This window comes from Odontesthes bonariensis, chromosome 3, assembly GCF_027942865.1.
Source record: "Odontesthes bonariensis isolate fOdoBon6 chromosome 3, fOdoBon6.hap1, whole genome shotgun sequence".
Classification (NCBI taxonomy): domain Eukaryota; kingdom Metazoa; phylum Chordata; class Actinopteri; order Atheriniformes; family Atherinopsidae; genus Odontesthes; species Odontesthes bonariensis.
The window spans coordinates 41,287,454-41,310,843 of NC_134508.1; the positions used below are offsets into that span (position 1 = coordinate 41,287,454).

General features: G+C 43.4%; 1 protein-coding gene across 1 annotated transcript in view; it reads left to right on the plus strand.

Moving 5' to 3' along the window:
- Positions 1-4,953, plus strand: part of appl1 (adaptor protein, phosphotyrosine interaction, PH domain and leucine zipper containing 1) — a 28,089-nt gene extending 23,136 nt beyond the window's left edge. Inside the window, exons 18-22 of the mRNA XM_075461838.1 lie at positions 1,132-1,168; positions 1,248-1,388; positions 1,473-1,523; positions 1,627-1,716; positions 1,860-4,953. Coding sequence (XP_075317953.1) covers positions 1,132-1,168; positions 1,248-1,388; positions 1,473-1,523; positions 1,627-1,716; positions 1,860-2,012 — 472 coding nt within the window. The 3' untranslated portion in view covers positions 2,013-4,953. The remainder of the gene's footprint in view (positions 1-1,131; positions 1,169-1,247; positions 1,389-1,472; positions 1,524-1,626; positions 1,717-1,859) is intronic.
- The last annotated feature ends 18,437 nt before the right edge of the window (positions 4,954-23,390 follow it).

The following is a 23,390-nucleotide window of genomic DNA, read 5'->3' on the forward strand; positions in this document are numbered from 1 at the left end:
GGGCGCCCCCAGCCAGCTGGGGTGAGCTGCCACTCCACCAGAGCTGTCTCGACCTCATGGGCAGCCCTACGGGGCGTTCCCCTGGAAGACATCTGTGAGGCAGCGTCATGGGCGTCACCGAGTACCTTCTCCAGGTTCTATCGGGTGAATGTTGCCACTCCCAACCCGTTGGCTGTGGTCCTGCTGCCCGACTCTGCTGCTTCCTCTCAATAAAGTGAGTAAGTGCGGATTCCTCGTGACTCTTCTGGTATTAGTCATCCAGTGCTTGAAAGCACCGCCTCTGGCGGTCAGTAAGGATGAAATAGAACGAAAGTTACGTATGTAACTACGGTTCTATGAATCCTGGATGACCGCCAGAGCGTTCTGTCACTCAGAATCCTCGTATACTCGCGAGAAGATTCTGTAAGGACTGACCTGCTGATGTTGCCGGAAGTATATAGGCTCTCCGGGGTCAGCAGGGGGTCACGAGTGACGTTGTTGGTATTAACACTCGACCTGCGCATGCGCAAGATGTATCATCCAGTGCTTGAAAGCACCGCCTCTGGCGGTCATCCAGGATTCATAGAACCGTAGTTACATACGTAACTTTCGTTTTGGCAGCAAAATTATCACAGAGTATTAAATTGATCACAATTCTTCAAGATTTCATAACATCTTAGAAATATACTAGATTCTCTTTAATTTTATCTTAATAATGCAATTAAAATATGTTGTAATTAATCAACCTGTTGGAGCTTTCGGTCATTCAACATTGAGTTTATTTTCCTCTAAGTTTCATTCAGCTTTACCCTCAACAATGATGGAAAAATCCATAAAAAAATAAAAGTCCTTATTAAAACGTGTCATAATAATTCATATTAGCATGTAAGGTGTGCCGTTGATGTGGCATGATAGAAGTGAGGGGTTGAAAACTTTATATATTTATCATTGTGTGATAAAGAACTCTGACTGGCTTCTAGGTTTAATGACATTTGCAGTTATTTACATGATCGACTCTCAGCTGGTCGCTCTTGGCTCTCCCGTCTTTATTTGGAGGCTAATCTCATTCATTTAAACCTCATTCTTCCACCATCTGTAAGGCGACAGCGTCCAGATATTAATGTATGTTTTGTATTTATTTTTTTTTTTTAGGTTAATTGATCCTCAGACACAAGTCACTCGACTCAGGGTAAGATGATAGCAGTTTCTCTGCTAAGTCAAGTTTTTCAGTCATGTCTTTGCTCCTGATGTCCTCTCTCCTGCTGCAGTTTCCTCTGTCCAGCGTGGTCCAATGCTCGTCTCATCAGGACAACAAGAGGCTGTTTGGTTTCGTTCTGCAGGCGGCAGGCGGGCGGGGTGACAGCCGAGCCGTCTGCTACATCTTTGAATCCAACAATGACGGAGAGAAGGTTGCGTCTCACCGCATCTGTTCATCTTAAACTCCAACACACCTTTTTTGTGTCTAATCTTTCTGTCTTCTTCATGCTTTTCAGATCTGTGACAGTGTTGGTTTGGCCAAGCAGATAGCCTTCCACTCTGAGATGGTGAGGCTGGATCAGAGTTACTGCTCCTGTGCAGTCACATTTTAGATATAACTGCAGCTCATTCAGGTGTGTTGTGGATGTTTTTTGTTACCTTGTTGTGCAGGATCGTAAAGCGGTAGAGAAAATGAAGGAGGATGACAAGGCCAAAGAAAAACAACAGGAGGAACTCAGCAAGCAGAAACAGATAGAAAAGGTAGCCTCAAACCTTCAAACTAAACCCTGATATTAGATTAATGTAAACAAAAAACAGATATCCACTGGACTCAGAATTAGAACGTAAAGGTAAAGTCTTGATATTTAGTCTTCGTAATGTCTTTATTTCTGTCTGACTCACAGGATCTAGAAGAGCAGAGTCGCTTGATTGCTGCCTCGAGTCGTCCCTCCAACCCGCCCGCCCCTGATGGACAGTTCCTAGTGCTTAGCAGCAGCCAATCAGAGGACAGCGATGCAGGGGAGGAGGGCAAGAAGAGGGGTGAGTCTGAAGCCTAATGACGCTCAGAGGATGCATGTTTTTGGCTTCCAGGCGAGTCCCAGCTGGTATTTTTGAGACTGCTGCTCAGGAATCGGAGGAAGGAAACACCACCCGCCCGCCGGGCTGCCAGGGACTAAAAAAACGTGCCTGTCCTCTCTGCTGGACTCCGTTTTTAGGTTGGGATGGAGGCTTCACTCCGAAGATGGAAGATAAACCTAATGCAGCCTCACTATGAGAGGAGCAACGCGAGGAGACGTCTCGTCTCGTCGAGGACTTTGACTTTTGTTTCTTTTCTTTTTTTTTTTGCAATGTCAAAAAAAACCCTGCTGCTTTTATACCGGCTCCACTATAGATTAACATGTAAGTTTCTGTTTTATACGTTTATTTTATAAGAGCTAACAATAATGATGGAGGACATACGATTATTCATGATTTGAAGGACACACGGAAGAAAATACAGAAGGCGGAGATCCTAGAGGGCTGCAGGACAACTCGGTTTTTGGTTCAAATGAAACGAAAACACGACTTTCTAAAACAAAAAGAGAAGAAGTGAGAGCAGAGTTTTATCTTCAAGAGGCCTTCCTGCTGTCACTCTTCCACTTACGTCCCGAAGCGTTGAGGGTTGAGTCCATGCTGTCCCTGGGCTCCATTACATCTGAGTTGACCCCCAGCAATGAGGGTGAAAATAAATCAGTGATTTCTATCAATTCTAATCTTTCAAGCAAAAATGCTAAATATGTTCCAGCCTAAAGAAACTATGATGATGCAGCCATTTTCCTCCTCTAACACTGTGAAAAATTGATATTTGTTTGTCAGTCTATGTGAAAGTTACTGAGATGATAAGAAATTAGTGGCTGAGTGGAAAGTGAAGAAGAAGAAATCTGATATATCTTCAGGACACTCAAAAGAGCCTCCACATGTGAGCTTTTGGTAAGAGCTTCAATTCGTTTTAGAGTGAAATTTAACCCAAGTCACATCTTAGAAACTAATGCTGTGCACTTGTGTTTGATTGAAAAGAATCGGGTGAACTTTCCTCTGAAGTGCTTTGGTTTTTGCTTTCGTGCATGTCATTTTACCCTCAGCTGTGCTTGTCAGGCACATTAAACACCGTTGAGTTCAGAGTGCTTTGGCACGAGCTGTGTCTTGGTGTTAAGCAAAACTAATTAGGTTATGAGAACGCTCAGGGACTGATTTATAAAATCTGGTAAAGATTATTTAAATACTAAATATAATGATGAAAGACAAAAGTAAAATATCTCTAAGATGAATGTGAATATCGCAAAGCTAGAAACTGTGGAGCTGGAATGAGTTCACAGAGTAGTTTTGATTCGGTCTGAATTTAAGAGGAGGGCGTAACATTCTCTGATGTTCCTTAAACGCCTCACACGATCAAAGTGGGGGGGAAAAGAAGCCTTTTAACAACTCCAAACCTGACTGGATCCACCCGCAAAGTCTGAAATTGTCTGAAACAAACGGAACATTTCAACAAAACATGCACTTTTTTTTTTCACACAGAGTGGGTTATGTTGCATATTATTAGATATCAGTACTCACTCTGGTTACTAAATCTATTGTTTTACAAAAGACCACTGAGGAGCACAACTACAATTTTTTTTTTTTTTTTTTTTTTTTTTTTTTTTTTAACTGACTCTTTTATCGGAACCTCAAAGAATATGAGAGTGTAGATGGCACAGGACAAAGGATTTATTTTTATTAATTTATTTTCAGATTTGTGGGTTTTTGTAGACTTTATGCATCACAAGAACTTAGTCACAAAACATTGACCACTGAAATTAAACCAATCTTTCTTTTTATTGTGAAAACACTGTCCTGCACCTCCAGGTTGACGGAGACGGCTGCTATTTTAACACAAATAGAAATAACAAACATTGTTTAATTGGGAATAAGAACAAAAAGAGGGAATTTTGACAGGTATTTTTACCTGAAGTTCACACTCAGTTCATGTTTGGTTTAGTCCCATATCACTGTGAGCAGATTCCAGCCACATGAACTATTTCCAGATTCAACCCTTTTCTGTATTATTTTTCAAAAAACATATCTCGCCACGCTCGGCCCAACTATGCCGGCATTTCAAGCTGTGCGTTTGCAGTTTGTGTTCATGTTTTCACGACCGAGGCCAACATGAAACAATAGAAAGTCTGATTTTAAGCGTTTGTTTCCTGCAGTTTAAATGGCTGCATGAAACTCTCACGAATGACGATCATGACCTGTTGTAATGTGTAGTTTTTAGGCCACGAAAAGGAGCTTCATCCTCCTCTATGGAACAGTTTGGACTGATCTGAGGTCTGTTAAACACAAGCACAAAGTTTTCTAAAGTTTTCTCATCTATAACTTTTGTTAGCTTTGTTTTATTACCTAAGGGAGGCCGATGTCCTGACAACATTTGTATTAATTCAGTATCGTGTAGTGTTAAAGAAGAGAGAATAATGTGTCAGAAATGCGTCGGAGTGTCAGCGCCGTGACATTGATCAGACGTGTGTTATTGTTTGGGGCCTTTAATGTTTTTGAAAAACATTACCTGTGAAAAACAGTTTTTCACAGGTTTTATTAATCGATTAGCCTTCTCCCAGTGATTCATGGTGATTATATGTAGAAAAACAACAAATAATTAAGCTTTTGCTCAAAAACTTGACACGTCAGGGTGTCGGCGGTCACAGCATCCCGACGACACACTTCCTCATCTGTGGGGATGTTAGTGGCAGAAGAGACGTTTTTCAAAGGCCTAAATCAGCAGTTACTGATCTTTTTTTTATGTTTCTTGGGCTCTTTTGGAAAGATCTTTTCTTGCAGTGACCAGGTGAAGAAGTCATGTTTATGAAGCTGCACTTTATTGATGCAGGAAAAACACGACAGGATTGATGATGTTGAGCTGTAAATATGTTTCACTGATGATTGATGTTCCAGCCTTTCCTGTGATTAAATAAAGCACTAACTTCACCTGTCTGCCTCAAAGTGCTTATGCTCCCAGATCTAAGAAATCTCTGAGTTACTGGAGCTCCTGGTGACTTTTATTTGCTGTAAAAAGATGATTCTCTTCTCATTTTTTGCACGGTGCAATTCTTTCTCATCATTTTATTTAAAATGTGTACCTTCATACTTTATTTTAGTTTTTTGAACCGTTTAAAAATGAAAGTAAGAGACTGAAAATGTTCAGCCTCCTCTGTTTTCTCCCTCCATAACGTTCGGGACAGAGTCGCATCTTTCTGTGAGTTCCCCCTCTTTAATTTAAAGTTATTTTTATACATTTTAGGTCTAAATCTACTTTGTTTATCCTCAAAGGGCTAAATAAAAGGCACGGAGAAAAGTACACATCAGACAACACGCACAGCATGGACACTGAAATACTGAAATCAAATACTGAAAACCCGATAAAAGAAGTTTAAGACTCGTGTCAGAACACTTTTTTTAGGCTGCGGCTACACGAAAACGTTTTTCACTGTAAACGATACTTTTTCTTATCGTTTCGCTGTCGCGGCCACACGGAGCCAGCGTTCCCACTACCCCAAAACGATAGTTTTTGAGAACGGGTTCCAGAGTGGGAAAGTTTGAAAACGAGGTCGTTTCATTTCCATTGTTACAGCGAAAACGTTTTTGCGTCAGTCAAACGTTGACGCTGTGAGACTTCTCTATTGTCTCACAGCGTGGCGTGACACAGTGGCGTGTGTACTGCATCGTTTTCATCCGTTTTCGTCTGGACCTGAGTCTTTACAGCAGCGTTGCCGTGTGGTTGCAAGAATTTTTGTACCCGTTTTCAAAAAAAAACTCGTTTCGTTTCCGTGTAGCCGTAGCCTTAGCTCTTCGTGATCCTGTTTCAGCAGATTTTTTTCCATTTATGATCCCTAAAACTGAAACCATTCAATAAAACCTTTAACTTCACTAAAGAGGGACTCAGTTTTACTCTCATTTCTGTTTAGTTGTGGCAAATGATTAATTATGGAAGAATCCTTATCCATTTCTAGAATAGAATAATACTTTATTCATCCCCCAATGGGGGAAATTCAAATTAGTCAAGTAGCTCAAAAAAATTATAAATATTTACAATGATTGTATATTAACAACAACAATAATAATACCAATTCTAGTAAAAATAGTACTATTAACTAATGATAATAATAAATTACTAAATAAACAAATAAATAAAAAATGGGAACATTTTTTGTTCCCATTGGAACAAAAAATGGGAACTGTGGGATCAAAGGACCTTCTGAACCTCTCAGTCCTGCAGCGCAGAGAGATGAGCCTCTCACTGCAGCTGCTCCTCTGTCCTGCCAGGATGCTGTGGAGAGGATGTTTATTATTCTCCAAAACAGAATACAATTTCCTCCTCATCCGTTGCTCCACCACAGCACCGAGAGGGTCCAGCCTTCTGCCTACAACAGAACCAGCCTTTTTCACAAGTTTGTCCAGGCGCCTACAGTTTCTGTCTGTAGTGCAACTCCCCCAGCAGACAGCAGCATAGAACAGTGCACTCTCAATGATAGTGTAATAAAACATGCATATCATATCACTACAGACATTAAAGGACCTGAGCCGTCTCAGGAAGAAGAGACGGCTCTGGCCCCTCCTGTACACTGCGTCTATGTTGGCAGACCACTCCAGTTTATTATCCAGCACCACCCCCAGGTATTTGCAGGTCTGAACAGTCTGTATCTCTCCTCCATCAATGCAGACTGACTGGTATGGGGTTTTAGATCTCCGTAAGTCCACCACCAGCTCTTTGGTCTTGGTGGTGTTCAGGAGCAAACAGTTCTGTTTGGTCAGTTAAGGGCTCCACAAGGTCCCTGTACTCCTTCTCCTCTCCACCATGCACACATGCCACAACAGCCGTATCATCAGAATACTTCTGAATGTGGCAGGACTGAGTTGTACTTGAAGTCTGATGTGTACAGGGTGAAAAGAAAAGGAGCCAAAACAGTACCCTGTGGAGCCCCAGGAGGCCTACACATCCAGATAAGCATATGCCCGATGCAACATGTACAGAATCGCGTCTTCCACTCCTACGTGTTTCTGGTAGGCAAACTGGAGGGGGTCAAGAGCCTCAGCAACCTGCAATCTCATGCGACGAACACAGGAGTATAGGGAGCATGGACTTGTCAGATCTCGCACCAATTTCTATGGATTTAAGATTAGATACTGAAAAGAAAAACACTATTTGGAGGCTAAATACGGGAATTTTAAGTTAAATTAGGGAGCAAATACAAATAGATCTTAAAGATTATATTGAGGAAAACAATAATGGGGAAGTATCTCCTTTGATTCTTTGGGATCCATCTAAAGCTGTAATTAGGGGTAAAATCATAGGATACTGTGCTAATATAAAAAGGAAGAGGGGAAAAAAATTGGAAAGCTTACAAATCGATTTAAAAAAAATTAGAGAACATACATAAAGAGACATTAAATAAAGAAATAAAAAAGATATAGACAGGAAGAAAAATGAGTTGAATGAAATCCTATCAAATGATATTAAAACCGTCTGGCCCCGGGGCCAGACGGTTTCCCATCAGAGTGGTACAAGGAAATGAAAGACTATTTGATTCCTATGATGAAGGCCACATACAACCATGTGATAAAAACAGGCATAACTCCCCCCTCGTGGAAAGAGGCAGTGATCTCTCTGATTCCAAAAGAGGCTAAAGATAAATTGGAGTGTGGGAGTTATCGGCCGATAAGTGTATTGAAACAAGATTATAAGATCTTTACCCATATTTTGGCAAAGAGAATTGAAAATACCCTTCCCCAGATTATAAGTCTAGATCAGACGGGTTTCATTCAACAAAGGCAGACACAGGATAATATTCGCCGAACATTGCATGTGATTGATCATATAGTTAAAAATAAAATTCAGGCCGTACTATTGAGTCTCAACGCAAAAAAGGCATTTGATCGAGTGAGTTGGAAGTTTTTATATGGAGTACTACAGAAATTTGTTTTTCACCTGACTTTTATTAAAACTATTCAAGCATTGTATACCAACCCGAGGGCAAGGATAAAAATTACCGGCGTCATATCAAACTTATTTGACCTGGAGAGAGAGACTAGACAGGGCTGCCCAATTAGTCCACTACTGTTTGCAATGTTTATTGAGGCATTGAGACAGGGGATTGTTCAGGACAATAAGATCGTGGGTATCAAAATGTTCAACCAGGAACATAAAATCTCATTATTTGCTGATGACGTTTTAATTTACTTGACGAATCCGGAGAGTTCAATTTTGAAATTATGGTCTTTCTTGGATGTTTTTAGTTCTGTTTCAGGTTACAGTTTAAATATTACAAAGACCCAAGTTCTGAATTTTCAATACAAACCTAGCCAGACCATAACATCTAATATCAAACTAAAGTGGGACCAAGAATATATGAGATACCTAGGAGTAAACCTACCAAAAGATCTAACAAAACTATATGATCTAAACTTTAACCAGTTAAGTAAAAAATTAAAGGAGGACATAACAAGATGGAATTTGATACCAATGTTAAGCTTTGAGTCAAGAATTGAGTCTGTTAAGATGAATATTCTGCCAAGAATTTTGTATTTGTTTCAGACCCTTCCAATTGAAATAACTGTCAAACAATTTAATGAATGGGACAAATTATTATCACGGTACATTTGGCATGGAAGAAAACCTAGGATAAAATTCCAAACTCTTCAACTGACGAAGAAGAGGGGTGGACTGGCATTCCCTTGCCTCAAGGACTATTATAAAGCAGCCCAGTTGAGGATCCTTTATTGTTGGTGCAACTCTAGCCCCTTTCACACTGCGACCTGCTACCTTAGCGGGTCCAAATTGCACCTTCGACCTGCGTCGAGCAATATGAATGCTTGGCGTATTAGGTGACCCGTGTCGCCTGAAGCCGAGTTCAGGGGGCGTTGCCTAGTGGCAGAGCGTCACACGAAACACATAAAATGCTGGGCGTGTACAATGACGTAGGCACAAGCCATGCGTCGGAGGTAGGGTTAAATACACCTTGAGGACTCGTTTTTGCAATTGTATATGCAGTTCATGGAGATGTTATTTTACGGGGTGTGGATGGTTACGTGGGATGCCGCCGAAGAACATTGAAGAAAATGTGTCCGGGGCAGTTCCTATTCAGGCAAGGATAGGAGATAAGAGACTAATTAAAAACTTAGTGGAAATGGGAAATAATACGATCAATTTATCTCTGAAGGTTTGGTTAAATGTCATAACTAAATATGGCCTATTGAAGGAGATAAAGATTCTTAAATGGTGCTCTCACGATATTGACTTTACCCCAAACAAATTGGACGTAAGCTTTAAAGCAATACTATGTAACATTTCTACCTTAAAATAACAGCTTGAAAAAAATTGTGCTGCTAGAATGAGTTTTAATATTACGATTGGCCTGTCTCCTATGCCCTTCGGGGGTCTGAGTTGGAAAAACTGCGATATGTAACTTTGCTGGACCGGCCCGGGAGCGGCCCGGTAGCAGCCCGGGAGCTGAGCGGAAGTACTTCGACTTGCTTTCTGGCACACCTACCGCAAAAATAAATAGACCCCTCTCACGCTCCCAGGTACATTTGATTACTCTTACCTTCTCGGTCGATATAGCTTGCACCTTCTGACTCCTCGCCGGTTCGTCAACAAACGTGAAACGTGAAAGCGAAAGGGTGTTGTATTTACGACAGTGTAACTGTACATTACCTCCAAGCCTGTAGGGGGAGCTCCAGAGTGGGCTTTTTGAGAAGTTACATTGTATTGCTTTAAGGGATGGGCACAGCAGGGCCTTTCATCATACTGTACTTTCTTTGATCGGGGAGAAGTTAATAATTTTCAGACACTCAAGGGAACACACGGATTCAAAAATAGTGATTTTTTTTTAGATTTTTGCAGATACGCCATTACATAAACAGTTCCATGACAAAGAATAGAGATGCTTTTGAAAATGACCAACTGAAGATCTTTATTAGTGCATATAAAAACAACTCGGGGGAATAAAATGATATCTAGACTTTATAAGGGACTCCAGGGTATCAAAACAGTAGATAGCACATATATTAAACAAAAATGGGAAAAGGAGAGTAACATGTGCATCCCAGGGGAAGCCTGGACTAAATATTTGTGAATTTCAATGGAGGATCTCAAGCTCACCTTTCTGGAGAACATTTGGCTGGAAGACTCTTAGTAGATATTTTATCACTCCTGCTCAATCATTTCACTATTCAGGTTCCTCCAGACCTTTTTTTTGGACTCCAAATTTCAACCAACATAAACATAACAACAAAGAAACTGTTTGGAATGCTGAGTGCAGCTGCTAGAAAAGCAATCACAAGGAAATGGCTTAAACCAGATACCCCATCTATTATGGAATGGTATGATATTATATATGAAATCTATCAAATGGAGAGAATTACTTTCTCTGTGAGGCTCCAGGACTGTAAACTTGAGGAAAGTTGGAATAGATGGGAAGTGTACATTCTTCCGATATGCCCAGCCTAAGTTTAGCAGGAAAAAAGCATATTAACATCTTGCTTTTATGTGTTTTCTCTTTTTTAAGTGTTTTTTTTTTTTTTTTTTTTTTCTTTCTTTCCCTTTGTGGTTTTATTGTTGTATATCACCTCGTGTTTCTGTTCTAGTTATATATAAAAAATTTTAAAAAAAGTATCAGACTGTAAAGGGATGTAACCTCTGATAAATAGTATGATTGACAGGTAACGATCCTAAATAAAGACAAAATTTAAAAAAAAAAAGAGATGTCAAAGCCACCGGTCTGTAGTCATTCAGCTCCACCGGTTGCCCTAATTTGGGCACTGGTATGAGACAAGAAGTTTTCCACAGCACCAGGACTTATTTCATCTGAATGCTCATATTGAAGAGCCTCTGAAGAGGGACTGCTAGTTGACCAGCACAGTCCCTCAGAAGCCTTGGACAGACTCCATCTGGGCCTGAAGCCCTCCCTGACTTAAGTCTCCTGAGCTCAGCTCCAACCTCCTCTATAGTTAGACATAGAGGTTGTAGTGGAGGGATGGCGACAGGAGTGATGTTGCTATCAACCATAGAGAGGGGGGTGGGGGTGCAGCTGGACAGAGGAGGGCTAGTGGTGGGAGTTGCTGCAGAGGTGGAGAAGCAGCTGGACTGAGGAGGCCAGGCGGTGGGAGCAGCCACAGATGTGGAGATGCAGCTGTGCTCAGGATGCCTGGCAGTGGAAGCTGCCGCAGAGGTGGATGTGTGGTTGGGTTCAGTAGGCCTGGTGGTGGAAGCTGCCGCACAGGTGGAGGTGTAGCTTGGCTCAGGAGACCAGGTGGTGGAAGCTGCTGCAGAGGTGGAGGTACAGCTGGACAGAAGAAGCTTGTTGGTGACAGTTGCTGCAGAGGTGGAGGTGCAGTCAGGCGGAGGAGGAGGCTTGGTGATGCAGGTTGCCATTGAGGTGGAAGTACAGCAGGGCAGTGGAAGCAGTATAGAGGAAGCAGCTGTAGTGGTGGGGGTGGAGGGAGCAGCAGCAGAGGTGGAAAAAGCCACACTATCAAACCGGTTGTAATATTGGTTGAAAGTATTGGCTCTGTCCACATCACCTTCTACAGACTGAGAGTTCTTCAGTCTGTATCCAGTGATGGTCCTCATGCCCCTCCACACCTCCTTGGTGTTATTGTTCTCCAGCTGTCTCTCTACCTTTTTCTTGTACTCCACCTTAGCTCGACGTAATGTCTTTTTAAGCTCCTGTTGTACACTCCTCCGCCTTTCTCTATCCCCATTCTGGAACGCCCTCTTTTTCTGGTTCAGGAGGTCTTTGATGTCACTGGTGATCCATGGTTTATTATTTGGATAGCACCTTACAGTTGTAGCGTTGACACGTTATTAATTAATATTTACCTCGAAAATAGCAGGGGCACCACCTCTTTTATTTTAATTTGTTACGTTACAGTCCAAAGAGGAAGACTGTTTAAAATCTTGCAATCCTAGTATGTTATATTAATAATCAGTTAATAATCAATCTCATTCTGAGTCGTGCGTCCTGTTTGGAGTGGTAATCGGCTTAGTAACTGTCTGTGACGCTCTTAAATGGGTTAATACAAACATTTATTCAACATTGCACAGGGATATAGGTGTATAAACAATTGATAAAGAGACAGAAATTAGAATTATTGGGGACACTCAAAGGGGATAATAGGGAAGAAAGGAGCAGGCCACTAACAGGGTTACCTATCAAAAATGTGACTAAATCTGGTTCGTAACACGGATATTGTGCCAACGGTCTTCTGCCCGCGGAGGTCTCCTCATTCGTCGCTTTCAGAGAAAGTTTTCACTTTATCCACGGTTTCAAAAGATCTCAAACCAGCACCTTACTTTGTCGTAGCAGCGTAAGGGATTCCGTGGTTCTTTCCTTCTGATGAGTTGGTGTCGAAGCGGTGTTCCCGTGGTAACCAGCGGGATGACGTAGAATCGACTCCTTTATCCTTGGTCCTTGGATGAAGAGTGGCGGCTTGGCTGGGCTGTATGAGTTGGCACACACTCGCGTGTGTTGGACCAGACTTTTATATAAAAGAGAAGGGGAAGTCTAAAAAATTGGGAATTAATAGTTACGGAGAAAAAGACAAAAGCTGAGATAAGAGGGCTGAGAGCAAGAAGAGATAAGAGCAAGGCAAAAGCAAGGCAAGAGGCCGATTTTCTGCGCGCCTCTCTTTTAAGCTGGAGATCACATGTCAGCTTTCGTCCAATCAGAGTTCAGCTGGCTTTTGACCCAAGGGAAAAAGGGGGGTTGACCACGCTGAATTCATGAGACAAAAAGGGGGGCTTTCTGCTCCTTTCTTATACCGTATTTAACCCATATGACAGTGATTTTAGACAATATAATGTTCTTAACAGACAATAATGTTGCATACAAGCAGGCATAAACACCCATATGAGCATTGACAGTTATCAGCATACAATACTTCATATTTATCATGATAGAAATGGTATGACAACTTTTGGTTGCTGTTAATTTAGAATGATCTGCAGCTGTTTGGGTAATACCTGTGGAATTAAACACTATTAGGTTATGCATTGCACATAATGAGAACATTAAACATCCGTAGTTGAAATTGTCCATGGTTGTTTAGGCTGACATAGTGAAAAGTGTCCGTTATCCATGTCCTTTGGGGGGCACTGTGGCTCCACGAGAGGGATTCCTTTTAAATCCAATATTCATAATTTGGTAATTACTGAAGGTAAAAGAATGGCGAATGTTTCAAAATGATCTGTAGATTTGTCCAGTAATGATTTTCACACTTTCAGTCTACGGAAAGTGAGGTTTATAGTGGAATTTTCACTCTCTGAAAATAGGGAAGTGTGGCATTCCTTTGGTTGGTCCAGCAGGAGAGTTGAGCTTACATCTGCTTCCCTTATCAGGAGGTGTCCTACATAATTTATTATTCGTAGCTGGTCTGGGGGAGAGAAGACTCGGAAACAAAGAACCCCATTTGGTTGGTCTCACATCTGGCTCCGTTATCTCCTTTGAGCTGATCCGTTGAGAGGGTCGTAAAGAGGGTACGTTTCTTGATGTCAAGAAAGGTTGGATCTTTATGTTTTTGTTTAGCACTGAGATGCGTCTCATAGGATGCGACTTCAGTGTTCAAATCCTGCACTTTCTGCAGGGCGTCGTGGAGAGGTTGTTGCGAGTCCTTATGGGCTTTATTAACCTCTTCCAGTTTAGCTTGGTTAGCCAGCAACTCTTGTTGGCACTGCTGGAGCGATTCCCCAAGCTCCCCGTTTATCCCTTTTAGTTGATTCATATCTCTGTCTGATTGTTCAACCTGGGTTGTTAATTTCTTTATTTGGTCAGCAGCTTGGCTTGCTGTCCTTTCAGAGACTTCTAATTTATGTTGGAGGAATTTCTTTTCCTCCTGTAATTGCGTTATCGTTTGCGACCGAGTTTTGAGTTTTTCAGCGGCTTGCTCCACCACCTTATGTGCATGTTTGAATCGCGCGGAGAAGACGACAGCTAAGCTCCCCAATAACTTTGTTAAAGTTTTGTCTTTGGGCGTCTTCGCTTCCACTCCTGCAATAAGTTCTGACACTATTGCCCCGAGCTCGTTGGGGTCAGTGCCTGTTATTTTGTTGACATAACCTGGAATTAGCTCTTCAGTCAAATCCATCAGGGTGTTTTCCATTGCTTCGAATGGATCGTCCTGACTGGACGTGTCAGAAGTCATGTTGATTTGTCGAGAAAAGTTTTGTTAATCTATTTGTTTAGGCGTAACCGTGGTAAGCAGTTAGGCAGTTATAGACTAAGTTTGGCGTGTCTGGAAGAAGGGAAGGAAAGTAAGAGAAAGAAAAAGAAAAAAAGGAAATATTAAAAAAAAAAAATTTCTTTAAATTTAAAATTAATAAAATATAAAAAAAAAATTAAAAATAAAAAAAATTAATTAATGATCAAAAAAAATTAAAGTTTATCGCTTAAAATTATTTAATTCCAAATTGCTTTTGAAATTAAACTTAAAACAAAATTAAATAACAACAAGATGGAAATAATCAAACAAAAGAAAATTCAGAAAGAAGTATTCCTTAATAAAATTTATCTTACTTGATTAAGCCAAATTATTGATAAGTTCTTTCCTTCTTCCAAGTGTCGTTCCTTTTCTAATGATGTTAATTTTGGGGTTGCTGATTGGGGTGTCACAATTTAGGAGTTGTGGATATAATCCACCGTTTTAGGTTGACTCTCTTTTAACCTTAAAATCAGTTACTGTTGAGTTTTCTGATTTTAAATTTCCTATTTATTTAAGAATCGTTTTTCTCTTAAACCCTTAAACAAGTTATGCAAACAGTCATTGTTAGTACAGGAATTAGTTGTGAACCACGTGATTGCTTTTCAATTCAATCACTTCACCACAAGTTACAATGGCGCTGGTCAGATTTGTTAGTCAAACACCATTTCCCAGAATTCCTTCACTTTGTTGTAATTAACCAAGCTACCAGCAGATGACGCTAAGGCTCGTTCTTGTGTTATTTGCAGCGGACTTCCAGGGGAAGAGTGAGAAAGTGCTGACGTCAGATGTTGACAACTTTGGCACCTCCCACTCAGGAAGACTTGTTAGCGTGTGGCTTTCTTTTTTTTTCCACAGCAATTTAGCTTAGTAGAATCAAAACCAAGCTTTTAGACATCAACATTCATGTCACAAGCAAAAAGAAACACGGCGGTTTCTAACACAGCTTTTGCAGAAAAGACAGCAGCAGTTTGCGAGACGTGGCAGTCTCCACTTTCCACCTTAAGCTTTTTAAGGGCTTCCAGCACGTCAGCGCTTCTGCCGACGTGCTGACTCAATTGGGCTCGTGCTTCTACGAACACCAAGTTAAAACATACTTGCCTTTAGGCACTTCAACTCTTCAAAATTGACTAAATTACCCTCTCTTCGGGAGGTCACAATATACGCCGTAGGCGTCACTTTTCACCGGCCACGGGAGGTTTTCGCCGTAGGCCTGTCAAATCTCCTGACTGTTTGTAAACAAACCAGCCGCAAAAACTTAGGTAGCTACTTCTAGTTTCTGCACGGAGTCCTGAGTTCAGCAGACAATACCGGAATTTCGCGGATAAATTATCTATGTTCCTCAGAGTGGTTAGATCAAATGATGGATACTCGCACCATTAATCCCCACTTGGCCATATATTATTGAGCGTTTTACCACGCTCTTGCATGCAAAATTACTTCAGGGGGAAGCACACCCAGGCAGCGCTGGTGTGTTCCGTTTCTGTGTTTTTGTAATTCTTTCTTACTACAAAAACCATTCAAACAACAAGTTTATGCGTCCATAAAGTTCGTTATTTGGCTCTATATCTTTGCTTTAGTTAACTCTTAACTGCAGGAAACAAACAGTTTGTAGAACAATGCTCACACACACAGGCAGGGAAGTGTGGCATTCCTTTGGTTGGTCCAGCAGGAGAGTTGAGCTTACATCTGCTTCCCTTATCAGGAGGTGTCCTACATAATTTATTATTCGTAGCTGGTCTGGGGGAGAGAAGACTCGGAAACAAAGAACCCCATTTGGTTGGTCTCACATCTGGCTCCGTTATCTCCTTTGAGCTGATCCGTTGAGAGGGTCGTAAAGAGGGTACGTTTCTTGATGTCAAGAAAGGTTGGATCTTTATGTAAACATCTCCGTGCTCTGTCTTTCCTGAGAGCACGCTACATATCCCCCACTTGATTTGGAGGTGTCCTGGGGAGATCTCGGAATCACGGAGGAGTAATCCCAGTGGTCTCAGGTTCAGAGGTTGAGGTCTTCTCTGAGGTGGTTGTTGGCTTTTACTATCTTGTAGTACTATTTTACTGTAAGACTTATGGAATTAGAAAAACATATAAAAAGATATAACGAATTTAACTACGCTTTCTTAAGGGACTATAGTCGTAGCCTGAAACTAATGTCTAACCTATCTTCTAGCTAATTCTTTATAAAAGGGTAAATGGACTAAGTAACAAAGAAAAATCAAAAAGGGGCAGAGGTGACAGAAAAGTTGGCTTAGAGCTATACTTCATTCGCTAGTTCGTGGACTGCGGGGGAATATATGACTCGGGGTTCTTCCGATTCTGTCTCCTCATCAAAAGTCACTAGATCGGTGGTGTTTTTGTCCTTATCTGGCTTCTTACGTTTGTTACGTCTCGTGGTCCATTTGAGTAGGTTAATTTGGCCCTGGAGGGCGTTAGCGCGTCGAGAATATAGGTACGCGATTCCGAAGGTGAGGAGGTAGCCTAGGGCAACCATAGTCGCGGTTACTGTGTCGGGGCCTGACCATGAGTAGGATATAGTTGGTCGGGGAGGTTTGTTGCTGGAGGTTATTTCTTTCAGCACGTTCTCTATGGGACTGACGTCAATGGTTTTAAAACCTTCAAATTGGAGTTGAGTGACCGTGTCTGCCTCAAGCTCCAGGGATTGCTTTGAGTAGAAATCGGAGATTTCTATTTCCCCGTCGTATTGGTCAGGATTAAGGTGGTAAAGGGCCAGGTCTCCTATGTGAAGGATTGCGCCTTCAGGAACTGTGACCCACAATGTGCGGTTTGGTAGTTCCATTTTAGTAGACGTGTCGTGTTGATCGTAACTAATAGTGGCGGTCTTCGCTGGAGTGTTAATCAACCAGCGACTTCCCACAGTTTCTGCTTGGGTGTTAGTTACTTGGTATTTTGGTGTGAGAGTTGTTTGGCACTGGGAGTCTTCGGTGAGAAGTTTAAGTCCACAGAGGCCCCCAGTGTCATCTCTAACGAATGGTTTGCTGGGGCAGAGATAATGAATGTCTCTGGTAAGGGTGCACATTTTTAAATTGGGCGCGAGGTAGAGATCTGGAGAACTATCGTGGTACGCTACCACTGTTGGTGTGTGCACTTTAACGTGGGTTTCACCTTTCCAGATTCCTACGTTGATGACGTCTTTTAGTCGGTAGATGTTGTCGAGGGTAACTATGGGAAGATTAATGAGGAAGGCTATTTCGCGGCCTTCGGGATTTACGTGAATGGGGACTGCGCTGCCTAGTGTATAAGCTAGATGTGCTTGCAAGGGGTTAACAATTTCTCTAGTGGCCGTGGACAGAATGTCCTGTACTACGGCTAGCGACACTAGGTACGGAGGGATTTTTCCCATAGCTAGAGTATCAACGGAGGAGCTAACATCTCTTATCAGATCAGACATGAGCATAGTTACCAGCTGTGTGTGAGCATAATCAACCTTTAAAACTCCCAGCAGTGTGTCTTCTGCTGCGACTGTCTTCATCAGGGTTTCACTATGGGAGTTCAAAACCAAGACCGTGCCTTCCACAGTTTTGGTCACCGTGCTGAGCTGTCCTCTCTGCAAGTCTAGTTGCTGTTGGATGCCCGGGATTTCACCCTGCAACTCACCCATATGACGCTTTATCGCGGCAATGTTTACGGCATTCACGGCTGACGCCCCCAAACTGAATAGGGAGCCGACGGCGGATGCGGCTGCCAGTAGTCCCCCAATGAAGCGTTTCTCCCTTCTGTTCGCCCCACTCAGTTCTGATTGAGTGATGGTGAACTTCTGGAGTTGTTGCAACATATGGGTGATGTCTACCTCCGCATGAGTGATGACTTCTCTCTTCCACCGAGCGCCGGCTCACGAAGTCAGTTTGGCGGAGCTAGGCACGTTCCTCGTGCACAGCACACTAGGACTGAACCGGACATACACCTTCTGGGTGTGTAGCCGGCAGTTGGTGATCAGGAGTCCGGGTTGTTCCATTAGAACAATTCCGGAGTCTGGTCCGGGTTCAACGATCTCAGTCCAAGTGGGAATAGTTGCCAGTCCCATTGTCGCAAGTATGAGCCAGAGTGTCATCATCCTGGTGAAAAACAGTGATGGATATTAGGGCTTATTTCAAATTGATACACTTTTGGTTGGACGGAGGTTAGAGTTGGCTAGTTCACCCCCACTTGCAGTTAGTGTGTTAGTAGCTTTTATTAGACAGGCAGTCGGATCGGGAAGACGGACTTTAGTTGGAACTATTCTGGTTTTGCCTATTTTGATTTTAGTTCCTTGCTAATAATATTGTTTAGGAGGGAGCTCTGTGTTCTTTTCTTTTATCGTTTTGTTAAGGCTTTTGCTCCCCCCCTTGTGGATCTCGGTTTTATGGGTTTGCTGAGACCTGATTGTCCTCAGCGGGTCCCCTAAAGCTTTTATGTGGTCTAATTTGGTTTCTGTGGACCCATTTGGACTTGGCTTCTTTCTGTCCTTGGCTGATTTTTATCTGATACACCACTGGTGACAGTTTTTCGGTGATCAGGTGGGGTCCTGTCCATCGAGGAAGGAACTTTTTGGCCAGCTTTCCAACCTTGTGACTCGTCTGTTCACCGGTTTTGGTGAAGTTGTAGTACCAGACCTTGTCCCCCACTTGGAGTTCCTCCTGTGAGGCTTTTTGGTCATAATAGCTCTTTCTTCCCTCGACCGATTTTTCCAGGTGTTTCTGAGCGAATGCAAAGGTTACCTGTAGGTGTCTGCTGAGGTCCTTCATGTACTGGTGAGTGGTGTACGCTGTTGCTACACTGGCTTCACCTGGTTGGTAGAGCAGATGCAGTGGCATTGTCATCTGTCTGCCTGTCATCATTTCAAACGGGGAGATTCCCGTTGCTTCGTGTGGTGTTGCTCTGATGGCCATTAAGACCAATGGCAATTTTACATCCCAATCTCGTTGGTTGGATGCAACGTACTTCTTAAGTATGTTCACCACAGTTCGGTTGGCTCGCTCTACTTGACCTGAGGCTCGCGGGTGATAACTGATGTGAAAGTTTGCTTTCACACCCAGAGCTTGCCACAACTGTTGCATGACTTCTGCCGTGAAGTGTGTTCCTCTGTCTGAGTTGACACGACTCGGAAGGCCGAATCTTGAGAACACATGGTTCATGAGCAGGTAGGCGGTAGTTTCAGCTGTATCGTTTGCAGCTGGTAGGCATTCTACCCATTTGGTGAATGCACATGTAACCGTGAGGAAGTATTTGTTGCCTCTGGTTGATTTGGTGAGAGGTCCCACCCAGTCAATTTGGAGGTCTGACCATGGGAATGAGATGCCTCTCCTCTGCAACGGAGCCCGGTGTATCGGGTTTGTCGGCTGAAACTGGCAACACACAAGGCATCCTTTGATGTAGTCGGCTACATCTTTTCTCATTTTTGGCCAGTATGCCACTTGTTTTAACGCGCTGTATGTTGCTTTGACACCTTTGTGTCCAGCCGCGGGAAGGTCGTGTGCGTGCACGAGCATCACCCCCCTTTGGTTTCGAGGGACCACGAACGCAGGTGAAGAGAGTGGAGTGCGTCGGAAACATGAACTAAGACACCTTTGACCAACCGCAGGGCTGATCGAGTGGCAAAGAGTTTCTTTAAATCAGGGATGTTATTGAGGTCAGACACAGAGGGTGTGTTTGAGTCGTCAGACACGAACAACACCATTTTATTGATGGCAGGGTCGAGCGATTGAAGGGTGACCAGGTCAGTGTCGGTGAACGCTGGTTTCACTGACACTGATCCATCGTTAGATGTCTGGGCGGGAGGGTTCGTTTTGGAACGCGTCACCACACAGACCTGTGGTTCGGAGGAGTCCGCGGTGGCTGCGGTTAGCCACGAGGGATCCAGTGACCAGGGGATGCCATGCATCGCTCCCTGTTTTGCCAAGGAATCAGTTAGATCGTTCAGTTCTTTGTCTTGCCCCGGTACACGTGAGTGGCCTCTGACCTTTTTCCAGTAGATCTGCATGTCGTTGGACTCAATGGCATGGTTACATGCCAGGAACAATTCTTTATTTTTCACAGGATTTCTGCTGGAAGTCAGGAAACCATTGCGTTTCCACGTGGCAAGGTGGCAAGAGAAACTGAGACGAGCGTAGTTAGAATCAGTACAAATCAATAAGTCTTTCACACCTTTTTCTGCAGCGAGTTGTACTGTGATCAGGACACCTGCCACTTCTGCGTATTGGGACGACTGTGAACCAAGCTGGAAGCTTTGAGGTTCATAGGGGTTGTTCTGGAGCCAAACGACGCCTGCACCTGCTCGTGTAACCGTGTCATGATGAAAAGAGCACCCATCTACATACGCAGTAGTCATGTTTTTACACACGTTTTCATCGTAGTAGTGGTGGTGGGGGTTGGTTACAGGTGAGGGTTTATCTGTAATTGCGCAGAGTGGAGGTGTATCTGCAGTGCAGTTCTGACATGCAGCAAGATCGGTGCCGAGAGGGCTTTTTTTGTTCTGCGCGTAGCGGACTTCTAAGTCGAAACTTTGCAGAGCCATTAGCCATGAGGCCACACGGGCATTTGTTACAACTCCATCCCTTATACGTTGGCTGTTAAGGAACGTGGTAGGTTGGTGTTGTGTTTCTACAATGACCTTTTGGCCTCCAAGGTAGTTGGAGAAATGTTTAACTGCCCAAACTGTGGCTAGCAGAGCTTTTTCACAGTCAGAATATTTCAGCTCGGGTATAGCTAGCGTTTTACTGGCGTACGCCACTACTCTCTTATCCTGGTCATATTTCTGATACAGACCAGCGCTTAAACAGTGAGTTGAGAAGCCCACTTCGAGGTGGAATGGTTTGTCGCAGTTAGGGTAGTTTAAACATGGTGCTGTGCACAGTTTTTCTTTTAAGGTGGACATGGCCTTTTGTTGTGGCTCAGCCCAGATAAAAGGTGTGTCCTTTTTAAGTAGTTCAGTTAGAGGTTTTGCTATGTCGGCATAGCTCTCAATGAACTGTCGAGAGTAGTTGCAGACTCCTAAGAAGCTGCGGAGCTCAGAGACGTTTGAGGGAACTTTGATGTTACTGATGCCCTGGATGCGGTTAACTTGTGGCTCGACACCACTTGGTCCTACTAGGAGACCGACGTAGTCTACTTTGGTTTTGCACCACTGACATTTTGAGAGTGATATTTTTGCACCCGCAGTGGTGAGTTGACCCAGGACATGGTCGATTTCCTGAATGTGTGCATCCAGGTTGGGGCTACGGAGAAGGATGTCATCGACGTAGATGAGGTTACCTCGTTCGCCGGCATCAGGACATGCTTTGTTCAGAAATATGTTGAATTCAGCAGGTGAGTTGGCGTAGCCAAAAGGACACCTGGTGAATGTATATTGACGGCTAGCGAACGTGAATGCCAACTTGTGTTGGTCCTCAGCGTGTACTGGAATGGTCCAGAAACCCGACGCCACGTCTAGAGTGGAGAAGTATTTGGCATTTTTAACGCAAGGAAGTTCTTGTTCAAGCTGAGTCATTGGCCACCTCGAGAGAGGGACCTGTTGGTTGAGTTTTCGATAGTCGATCGTGAGTCTCCATTTTCCATTGGGTTTCACGACCGGCCAGAGCGGTGCCGAGTAAGTGCTGTTACAAGGCCGAATGATCCCGTTTTTCAACAGGTCGTCTATTATTTCTTGTATAGGCTCCTGTGATGCTAGAGGAATCTTATACTGACGCACAAAAGTTGGCGGTGCGTCTGGTGGAGTAGGAATGCGCATTGAGTGGATTGTGGTTAACCCACAATCCGAAGAATCAAGTGAGAAAAAATCCTGATATTTGAGAAGGGTTTGGCGTAGCTTGTCGCGTTCCTCGTCATTAACGAGAGCGTTAGCTTGCGTTACCACTTCTTCGATTCGATCAGCAACATTAGGGGATGGCCCTGTTGTTACTTTTTCCTGTGCGTCGGGAGAGTCTGGGGTTGATGTAACCGCCAAGACGTCAACCGTGTGAAGTGTCATTTGTTCATCATGACTAAGATCAATGCGACTGACTGAGTTCTGGTCGAGAGTCACGACCGAAAAGAGTGCGATCGCCCTTGAAGGCTTTGTGTAGACAACGTGGGTTGTCTGATGTTTTGGGAAGAGTGGAGTTGGGATTTGTCCCAGTATTGGGATGCCCAGCTCAAAGTCATGGAAGTCAGTACTGATAAGCCAGCCCAGTGGCGTGCCTTTTGGGATCAGTATGGCTTCCTTGCCGATGTTGTTGATCAGCAAGAATGTGGTCCTAGAATTTAGGCCCAAAAGAGGAGTTGCTTCCAGGGACAGTCCAAGTTCGAAGAACAATGGCGAAGGTTGAAACAGAGCTTGTGAGTGGTTAAGGCTCTGGCCTGGTTGCATGCATATCTGGAGAGGGACATTCGCCGTGCGTGCTGGTATTGTGGCATGTTGGAAGTTAGCTACTTGGCATACCTCTGGAATTGTCTGTCCTGACTTCAGGTTGTCTGCGTCAGGCAGATAAGAAGAATCACGCACGGTTGTTAGTGACCACAGAATGTTATTTACTGTGTCAATTTGGACTCCTAGTCTCACCAGTATATCGCCTCCTACGTACACTGAGTGTGGAAGGTCGGGAATAACCAGAAAAGTGTGAACCAACATTCTGTTATTCCACTTTAATGTGAGAGCACAAACACCCATGGCAGTGAGTGTTGTGGTTGGTGTAGGATCTAATGGGAAACGGAAGGTCTTTTTCACCATCCGGAGATTGGCGTTTTCTCGTGCCAGTGACTCATATAGATCTTTACTGATTGCGGATTTATCAGCCCATAAAGCTATAATCACATCATCTATCTGCGACTTTTGCAGTTCAAGACCTCCGAGCACCTGTGGACAGTACTCGTCCTGCGTGGCTGACGGTTGTAATGCACACAGGAAAGTGTCTCGCTGTGTCGCGAGCTGCGTCACCAGGTTGTCAGGGTCGGCCTGAGCGGCTGGACTGCTGTGGACAACCTCATCGTGTGTTACGGTTTCGGACGGCTCGAGTGAAGTTATCTGTTGGACAGAGTTATGCTTTTCACTTTCAAGGACATAGCAGCTAAAATCTTCATTGTACGGAAAAGTAATCGTCAGAGGTTCTCGCACTTGTGCCCACACTTTCAATCGTTTGAAATCGAGTAAAGGCTCGAAACGGTTCAGAAGATCTTTTCCGACAAGCAAAGGAATGGACTCA